The 9,464-nt window shown below is 64.4% G+C and overlaps 1 protein-coding gene across 3 annotated transcripts in view; it reads right to left on the bottom strand.

Annotated features, from left to right (window-relative positions):
• Positions 1-225: 225 nt before the first annotated feature.
• Positions 226-9,464, bottom strand: part of LOC140902443 (sodium/potassium-transporting ATPase subunit alpha-2) — a 34,524-nt gene continuing 25,285 nt past the window's right edge. For all 3 annotated transcript variants that reach the window (XM_073322520.2, XM_073322519.2, XM_073322521.2), the window contains 11 exons: positions 9,244-9,419; positions 8,523-8,659; positions 8,293-8,443; positions 6,942-7,110; positions 6,215-6,369; positions 4,707-4,830; positions 3,662-3,807; positions 3,326-3,456; positions 2,762-2,863; positions 1,915-2,006; positions 226-1,457 (listed from right to left, as the gene is read on the bottom strand). In XM_073322520.2, coding sequence (XP_073178621.1) covers positions 1,429-1,457; positions 1,915-2,006; positions 2,762-2,863; positions 3,326-3,456; positions 3,662-3,807; positions 4,707-4,830; positions 6,215-6,369; positions 6,942-7,110; positions 8,293-8,443; positions 8,523-8,659; positions 9,244-9,419 — 1,412 coding nt within the window. In that variant the 3' untranslated portion in view covers positions 226-1,428. The remainder of the gene's footprint in view (positions 1,458-1,914; positions 2,007-2,761; positions 2,864-3,325; positions 3,457-3,661; positions 3,808-4,706; positions 4,831-6,214; positions 6,370-6,941; positions 7,111-8,292; positions 8,444-8,522; positions 8,660-9,243; positions 9,420-9,464) is intronic.

The following is a 9,464-nucleotide window of genomic DNA, read 5'->3' as shown; positions in this document are numbered from 1 at the left end:
CCCCCTGGCCAGGCCAGAAGCCAGACCCAGGCTGTGGTAAGAGCCACCCAGGGAGCCCAGGCTGCTGCAGGGAGCCCAGAGCCTCCACCTGCCCTGAGTGGGGGGCTGGGGTGCTTGAGAGCATCTTGTGTCCCTGCCTCCCGGCATGTGCCGCTCAGGGCAGGTGCAGGGTCTGGGGCTCCCCACAGCGGCCCGGGCTCCCTGGGTGGCTCTTACTATGGCCCAGCTCCAGCTTTCAGCCTGCCCCCTGGGGGGGGATCTCAGGGGGTGAGGAGGAGGAGCTGGGGGGGGGGCCCTTGTGGCAATGGCGGCCTAAGGCCTACCTCAGCCCCACACCACTGAGAAGAGGCTGGCACCCCCCCGAGCCTGTCCCGGGACCGGGGCTTGAACTGTGCATTTCGGCACTGTCCTGCCTGATTCGGGACAGGTGGTCACCCTACCTGTGGGTGCCTTTCATCCTCACACCCATAGGTGCTGACTTCTGCTTGCGCCGGTGGGTGCTCGACCCCCCCTCAGCTCGGCAAGCGCTGGGAGGTAGGCGGAGGAGCGGGGACGCGACGCGCTCAGGGGAGGAGGCGGAGGTGAGCTGGGGGGGCAGGGAGGAGAGCTTGGCTGCCAGCGGGTGCAGAGGATCCACTAATTTTTCCCCATGGGCATCGGCACCAACTTTTCATGGCCCCGGTGGGGGCTCGCGCCCCCCTGCCCCGGCCCCGCCCCCATTCCAACCCCTTCCCCAAATCCCCACTCTGGCCGCAGCTCTCCCCTGAGCATGACGTGTTCCCGCTCCTCCCCCTCCCTCCCACAGCGTGTTACGCCGCGAGCCAGGCAAGCTCTGGGAGCTAGGGGGAGAAGCGAGAAAGGCGCGCTCAAGGGAGGAGGCGGAGATGAGCTGGGGCGAGGGGGGCGGGGAGCTGCCAGTGGGTGCAGAGCACCCACCAATTTTTCCCCATGGGTGCTCCAGGGCTGGAGCACCCACGGAGTCGGCGCCTATGCTCACACCAGGGGCCCTAGGGTGCCCCCCACATATTCACTCACTTTTTCTCTGGCCAAGGGCTGCTGGCTCCACAGAGCCCGGCTGGGACCCACCAGAGCTTGGCTCCCTGCTCTCCCCCATAGGCCCTTCCAGGGTCTCTGTGTCTTATCAAGCCACCCCCCCCTCCCCACATGGAAATCAGCAGGGGCCCATTGGAGTCAGGCCTGCTCCACCTACCTCCCCGCCTAGCTACCAGGACAGGGATCCGGCATCTCGTCCCCTCGTCCCGGCAGGGTTAGTGCCTACGCGTTAGATCTACACAGGACAGCGTGTGATGCTGATGCCCCCTCCCCCCCATTCTGCTCTAAGGTTTGTGGTGGTGCCAGGCGGCCTTGGCGGAGCAGTGCCCTCCCTGCCAGGCGACGTGGAGAGAGAATCCGCCTGGCCGGCCCAGCTCAGTAATACGTCTCCTTCTCCACCCAGCCTGGGAAAGGAAGGGAGAGAAGCTTGTCAGTGCCAGCAAATGGGGGAGCAGGCAGAGACGGAGCCCCCGGCTCCAGGGCGTGCACTTGGCTGGGGGATGGCAGTGCCAGGGCAGGGTGAGAGGTACAGTGGGTCAGACATGGGCCTGGGCTGGCGGGGACATGATGTCCATTCCCTGCGTGGCACAGCCTCCCTCTAGAGCCGAGCGTCTCTGCCAGCGGGCAGCTCAAGCGCCCCAATGCAAACCCAGGGCACCAAGGCCTGTTGCCTTCTCCTCCCAGGCACCAGGTTGAACCCTGGCCCAGGGCAGCAGGGATGGAGGGAGCTGGGGAGCTATCTGTCAGAGTGTGAGCGGGGGAGTGGGTGGGAGCGAGTGGCACTGTGCGGGGCGGGGGGGCATGACAAAGCGTGGACGGGAGGGAGGGGGGGCCCATGGCACTGAGGGGGCAGGAGCTCACCGCCAGGATAACGCCGAAGGATCAGCTTCCGCACTTCATCGTACACGAAGATCAGCAGGCTGTAGGGGAAGGCGCAGAACCACCAGGTGACCCTGTGGGGGGCAGGGGGAGCGTTAGGGGCTGTGCCACGAGGTGATGCTGGGGGGGAGCAGTAGGGACCGCATCAATGGGGGGACCTTGCCAGGGGAAGTGCTAGGGACTGTGCCACTGGGGGGGGGACCTGAGGAGGGAGAGCGCTAGGGGACTGCGCAGCCGGGGGGGACCCTGCGGGGAGGAGCCCTAGGAACTGCGCCGCCAGGGGGGACCCTGCTGGGGGGAGCCCTAGGGACTGCGTCGCCAGGGGGGACCCTGCTGGAGGGAGCCCTAGGAACTGCGCCGCCAGGGGGGACCCTGCTGGAGGGAGCCCTAGGGACTGCATCGCCGGGGGGGACCCTGCTGGGGGGAGCCCTAGGGACTGCGTCGCCGGGGGGGACCCTGCTGGGGGGAGCCCTAGGGACTGCGTCGCCGGGGGGGACCCTGCTGGGGGGAGCCCTAGGGACTGCGCCGCCAGGGGGGACCCTGCGGGGGGGAGCCCTAGGGACTGCATCGCCGGGGGGGACCCTGCCGGGGGGAGCTCTAGGGACTCTGCTGCTGGGGGGACTCTGAAGCACGGGGGGGCGGGGGAGCATTAGGGACCGCGCTGCTGGGGAGACCCTGTGGGGGTGGAGGCTGGATTGCGCCACTCAGTGACTGTGCTGGGGAAAGGGAGCCTGGCCGAGGCACGGGCCCATCGCCCCACGACGGGGGGCAGCAGCTTCCTGCTGTCTGTGCCCTTCAGGGCCCTGCCCCATGGCCGCGTGTCACTCACTTGAGCGGGTACATCCGCAGCGCCACTCCCATGCCGGGGCAGTAGGACAGGAAGGCAGCCAAGGCCGTCTCTTCAAGGAGACCAAAAATCAGAATTTTGTTCCTGGAGTGGAGAAGAACACAACACAGGAAATGGGGGTCAGCAACCCGCTCCAAGCCCTGGCCCCAGCCTGCGGCAGCCCACAGACAAGTGCGAGGAGTCCCAGGGACAGAGGGCTTTGGGTGGGGGATTATGGGCGGGGGGCTTCGGTGTGTGCTGAGGGGGCTGGGCAAAGCCAGCTGGGATCAGGAATTTGCTCACCCAGGAGGCGCGAGCAGAACCGCTGGCTTATGGCTCATCTGAGCGATGGACCGGCCAGCAGCACAGTGCCCCCTAGTGCCACGTGGGGGCAGGCACTGCTTGCAAGCAGGGAGCCCCCTACTGAGCCCCACTCTCCACTTCCTGCAGCGCAGCTCCCCCTGGGGCACTGGGCCTCCCCTGTCATCACATGGGGACAGAAGTCCTGCAGGTCCTGTGTGAGCGGAAGGGTGCAGGACTGAGGGGGGTGGGTGGGCTGGGACTCACTTCATGCCCTGCTGGAAGACGGAGTTCCTCCGGGTCTTGCAGATGATGAGGTCGGCCCACTGCACCACCACGATGCTGGCAAAGAAGGCCGTGTGGCAGGTGAACTCCACCACCTTGCGCTGCTCATAGGTCTGTGGGGACAGGGATGGGACACTGGGCACGAGGGAGGGCAGCTGGCTCCCTCGGGCACCAAGACGCCTCTCCCCACACCACACAGGCGGCCCCTCAGTGGTACCCTGTCCTCCAGCTGCGAGGGGGGCTGATGGGAGCTCTGCAAATGCTACAGGGGGAGAAATGGGGCCCTGCCTGCCCCCGGCTCCCTGGGGCTGCACTCACCCACTCCTGCCCGTAGCTGTCCTCCAGGTCATTTTTGGAGCGGTCGTCCCAATCCAGGCGGATGCCCAGCAGGGTGGACGGCAGGAACCCGTTCTCCGCCAAGATCACAAAGTAGGTGAAAAACCCGCCCAGGGCCTGGATCATACCTGCGGGGGGGATGGCAGAGTAGGTGGGAAGGGTGGCAGAGAGAGAGGAGAGACCTGTAAATGCTCCTTCCTTCCTGGTTGTCCAGTACCAGCCCGAACTGCGAAGGAGTCAGTCTCTCCACGGACCCGCCCAGCACCCCAGCTGCTCGGCACGGCCTGTTGGCGCTGCATGCGGCTCACTCCCAACTGGGGCGTGGCTCAGCTGACAGGCCAGAGCCCTGCGCAGGCTGGGTGGGCTGCAAGGGCAAGGCCCTCGCCCCCAGGAGCCTCCGGTGCTGCAGACGGTTACTCCAGCAGGGCTGAGTGGGGCCTCACCTGGGCTGCTGCACCAGAGCTGTGTGTCTCACCTGGATGGTGCCACCTCCAGCAGCACAGCGCCCCCTGCTGCCAAGCTGGGATACTGGTCAGTGCCAACCTCCACTGCTTCCCACAGCACAGCGCCCCCTGCTGCCAAGCTGGGGTACTGGTCGGTGCCAACCTCCACTGCTTCCCACAGCACAGCGCCCTCTGGTACCACGCTGGGGTACTGGTCGGTGCCAACCTCCACTGCTTCCCACAGCACAGCGCCCTCTGGTACCACGCTGGGGTACTGGTCGGTGCCAACCCCCACTGCTCCCCGCAGCACAGCACCCCCTGCTGCCACACTGGGGTACTTGTCAGTGCTAACCCCCACTGCTCCCCGCAGCACAGTGCCCCCTGCTGCCACACTGGGGTACTTGTCAGTGCTAACCCCCACTGCTCCCTGCAGCACAGTGCCCCCTGCTGCCACACTGGGGTACCGGGTTCAGTCCTAAGTCATGGGAGAGCACCCTCTATTGAACCACCAGCATATCTTCCTGCAGCCCCTGGGCTGGGGGTCTCAGCTCCGGGGTGCAGCCAGTGCCCACAGCCCCACTCACCGATCTGCCCATAGGCCATGCTGATGAGTCGCTCATTCACCAGCTTGTCCGTCTTGGGGTTCCGCGGCTGCCTCTTCATGATGTCGCTTTCTGCGGCTTCATAGGCCAGGGAGATAGCGGGGACCTGGCGGGGCAGGAGGGGCCGGGAGTGAATGGGGCTGGGGTCCAGGGACTCCTCCTCAACAGAGCTAGGAAGCCCCTTCCTCCCGTGGCATCTTGAGGGAGGGACTCAGGGCTCAGATCCAGGCCTAAGCTCCTTGTTGGACTCCAGGCTCCCACGCTCTGGGGATGGAGAACCCTCCGTGGCCCATCGGGTCGGGATTGTCTGGTGGTACAGCGAGGGCATCTCCAGCCCGGTTTGAACTGCTCAATAATGATGCGTCCAGGGAGGAAACGAGTCCATGGCCCCATAGACTGTGTGGCTTGGAAAGGCCGCCCGAGAGTCAGCTTCAGTTCTCCTGGGCTCACTGCAATCCCCTTGTCTCCTGGCACCCGCCCCACCTCCACTCTCCCTGCTCGGAGTCTGCAGGGTCTCCATCCCTCCAAGCCCCACTGACCTGCCTGTCCTTCCCTCCCTCCCCTCTTCCATCTATCCACTGACCTGCCTGTCCATCCCTCCATCCACTGACCTGCCTGTCCAACCCTCCCTCCCCACTTCCATCTATCCACTGACCGACCTGTCCTTCCCTCCCTCCATCCACTGACCTGCCTGTCCATCCTTCCCTCCCTCCGCCCACTGACTGCCTTGCCCATCCACCCATGCATCCATCTAGCCTATGGGTTATTCAGCTTGGATTGCCCCCATTGAGACAGGCTGAGACATGGCGGGAGGGGTATGATTTTGCCCAGCAGAGCCAGGCCAGTGCAAGGCACCTACATGGCCACGTGGCACCAGCATGCTGCAGCCCACTCAGTGGGGCTGTGCTGAGGGCTGGGGGACTTCCATGCCATAACACTGAGCACAAACCGTAGTGCAGCCAGTCTGGGATTGGTGCTACCAACTCAAACCACCCTCTTCCTGCCACGGTGGCCCAGGGCTGGGGCCTGGGACGCAGGGAGTGGGGCTGCCCAGAGCCCAGGGAGGGCAGAGCCCACTGCGCCATGCAAACGAAGCCAGGCTTGAATCCTCACTGCTTCCATCCCTGTGCCAGGAGGAGAAGGAGCTATTGGCCTCACTGCCTGCAGGGCCCAATCCCCAGACCCGGCCCCTCGGGTCCCCCAGCGGACCTGGCAGCTTGCTGCACCCAGTTCGCCCTGGCACCCATGAGGGACTCAGTGCCCCCGAGCCACGGGCAGGAGAAGGGGCATCTTCTGGGCTCAGCTGTGGCCAAGGCTAAGGGCAGAGGCACGGAAACTCCTGTTAGTGCCACCCCCTGCCCTGGGGCATTGCTCTCCTCCCCCACCCCGCTCTCATTCACCCCTCCCCCATTTATGATATCACTCCACACCTTCCCCCATCCCATCACACCCCTGCTCCCTTCCCCCACCAGACAGCGCCCGTCCCTCACCATATCAGTGCCCAGGTCGATGCAGAGGATGGTGACGGTGCCCAGGGGCAGCGGGATATTGATGATGATGAAGAGCAGGAAGGGGGTGATCTCGGGGATGTTACTGGTCAGCGTGTAGGCAATGGATTTCTTGAGGTTATCGAAGATCAGGCGGCCTGGCAAGAGCAAGCACAGGGAGAGCTAGAGTCGTGGGGCAGAGGGGGGCTGGGCAGAGGACAAAGATGGTAATGTGGGTGGGTGGGTGAGTGGAGGGATCAGAAGGGGCGAGGAATGCCGTGTTGCTGCCTCTGGCAAGGCCTGGCACAATCAGGGAAGTGGCAACATCAGCTTCCTCCACTTTCAGCATACTGGGTGCCAGCCTGGCCCAGAGACAGTGACACCGGGCCAGGCTCCAAGCCCAGCAGCACCAGCCTACTCCGGCGTGGGCCGGCACACAGCTTGCTCCAGCCAGCTCTGGGAGCTTTGGGCACCCATCAGGGCTCTGTTGTTGGAGGACTGCTCCAGCGCTCCTCACAGCAAGGCAGCAGGGTGCTGATCCGGGGCGGGGGCTGGGCTGGACGAGCCAGTGCCAGGCCCACGTCCTCGGGTGCCCTGGATCCTGGTGCTTGCCTGGTTCTTGGTTGATGTCCAGGTCACAAATTGGCTGGGTTTGAGGGAACAGGGAGAGGGATGCAGGGAGGGAGGGCACTGCCTGCCTCCCTGCCCCCACACCAGCCTGGGCACCCACCTTCCTCCACCCCCGTCACGATGGAGGCGAAGTTGTCGTCCAGCAGGATCATGTCGGCCGCCTGCTTGGAGACGTCGGAGCCGGCGATGCCCATGGCGATGCCAATGTCAGCCTTCTTCAGGGCGGGGGAGTCGTTCACGCCATCCCCTGTCACGGCCACGATGGCCCCCTAAGGAGGGAGAGGCAGGATCAGCACCGGGAGGGGGCAGTACCAGCCCTCAAGCTGGGAGCTGGGCAGGGTGGGAGACCCCCAAGGAAAGGGCACTGTGTGTGTGTGGGGGGGGGGTTACTAAGCAGGGGGCACTGGTTCCACTGCACAACAGTGCTGTAGGGGGTGCTGTGGGGCTGGAGGGGACGTACACGCCCAATCCTGGCCAGGTCCCTCCTGCCCAGATAGCACTGATGTTTGGGCCAAACATGGCACAAGTCACTGCATTCGCCCCGGGACTGTCACCCAATCCCCACCACACATCGCAGGGCTCGGGGCTGGGCAGGAGGGGCTCCTGCCTCCCGCCCCCCCCCCCCAAGATGGGGCTGGTGAGTGAGTCCTTGAGCTACAAGGGGCTGCATGGGTTGGGGGTGAAAGAAAGGCTGGAGGGAACAGGACCCCTGAATTCTACTCCTAGCTCCAGGAGGGGATTGGCAGGTATTGGTCACAGCGAGGAGGCCTAGGTGTCAGGACTCCTGGGTTCTATTTCTTACTCCGGATGGGCAGGGGGGTCTAGAGGTTACAGCAGTGGGGGGCTGAGAGCCAGGGCGCCTGGGTTCTAGTCCCGATTTGGATGGGGAGTGGAGTTTAGTGGTTTGAGCAGGGCAGTTGGGAGTCAGGACTCCTGGGTTCTGTTCCCAGCTCTGGGAGTGGAGTGGGGTCTAGTGCCTAGAGCAATTACTCCCCTTTTATGTCCTGGGGGTTCTGCGCTAGGGGAGGGGGGTAGCCCTTGTGGGCATGGCTCTGAGCTTGCCGGTTAGGAGCTGGACCGCACGGCGATCATCTGGAGGAGAGCAGAGCTGCCCAGATGGCACCGAGCCTTCATGCCAGCTGGGCACAGCTCAACCCATGGACACACGAGTGCTGTGGTATCCATGGCAATTCCCCTGGGGGTCACTAACCCATAGTGCCCAGCTCTATTAGAAGCAGGGCAGGGTGGCAAGTTTCGGAAGGGCAAGGACCTTTCCCCACCTGGCTGCGCTGGCCAGCCAGCCATTCAGAGTGACCGAGGCTGAGAGCCGTCCCCGGGGGCGTGCAGCCTGGGGGGCACTGGCCTAGGCCTCCCCAGTGGGGCAGGTGTGTGGGTCAGGCTGGCCAGCAGGGGGCAGGCTGAGTGCTCAGGGATCGGGCACAGGCTCTCACCTGTCTCTGGCAGCCCTCCACGATGATGAGCTTCTGCTGGGGAGAGGTGCGGGCAAAGACAATCTCCGTGTGGTTCTTGAGGATCTCGTCCAGCTGCTCCCCAGTCATGTCCTTGAGGTCAGAGCCGTGCACCACACAGGCCTTGGCTTCCCTGTAGGGAGAGACAGCGTCAGGGCTGGCCAGTTCCCCACAGCCTGGACGGGGGACCCTGGGAGCCAGGGCCAGCCTACCTAGGGTTGACTTGGCCAACGGGGATGTTGAGCCGGGCTGCAATGTCCTCCACCGTCTCGTTGCCCTCGGAGATGATGCCCACACCCTTGGCGATGGCCTTGGCGGTGATGGGGTGGTCACCGGTCACCATGATCACCTGGGGGTGGAGCCACGCAGCAGTTAAGACATGGACACTGATGTGCAGGGCCCAGTGCCATGGCAATGGAGTTGGGAGCCAGGATTCCTGGGTTCAGTTCCCAGCTCTGGGAGGAGTAGGGACTAGTGGTAAGAGCAGGGCAGCTGGGAGCCAGGACTCCTGGGTTCTATTCCCAGCTCTAGGAGTGGAGCAAGGTCGAGTTTTTAGACTGGGGATGATAGCTGGAAACAGGACTCCTAAACACAGCGGGGAGTGCGGTCTAGTGGTTTAAGTAGTGGTCTGGGAGCCAATACTGGGAGGAGTGTTTAGAGCAGGATGGCTGGGAGTCAGGACTCCTAGATGCAGCGGGGAGTGTGGTCTAGTGGTTAAAGTAGGAGCCAGTGGGTTCTGCTTCTGACAATGCAGTGTCTGGGCCAAGGCATCATGCCTGCTGGGTTTCGCACAGGGTCCCTGGCTTTGTATCCAGCATGGCAGCAAGCCAAGCTGGCTGTCCGCATGGCCCCACCTGCGTGGGCTGCTCTGCCCTCAGCCTGGAGTATGGGCTCGCCTGACCTGGCAATGAGATCTCTGCCGAAGGGTCTTACCTTAATCCCTGCGCTCCGGCACTTGCCCACAGCGTCAGGCACAGCCGCCCGGGGCGGGTCGATCATGGACATGAGCCCCACGAAGCACAGGCCGGTGGTGGGGAAGTTGATCTCGTCTGCGTCAAATTTGAACCCCCGGGGAAACTTGTCTTGGGGTAGGTGGAGGTGGCAGAAGCCTGGGAGAGCCGAGAGCGCCAGCGTGAGCCACAGCCAGACACCCC

This window comes from Lepidochelys kempii, chromosome 24, assembly GCF_965140285.1.
Source record: "Lepidochelys kempii isolate rLepKem1 chromosome 24, rLepKem1.hap1, whole genome shotgun sequence".
NCBI classification, from domain to species: Eukaryota; Metazoa; Chordata; order Testudines; family Cheloniidae; genus Lepidochelys; species Lepidochelys kempii.
The sequence above is the reverse complement of the archived record's forward strand: the minus strand, read 5'-3'. Positions and strand labels throughout refer to the sequence as shown.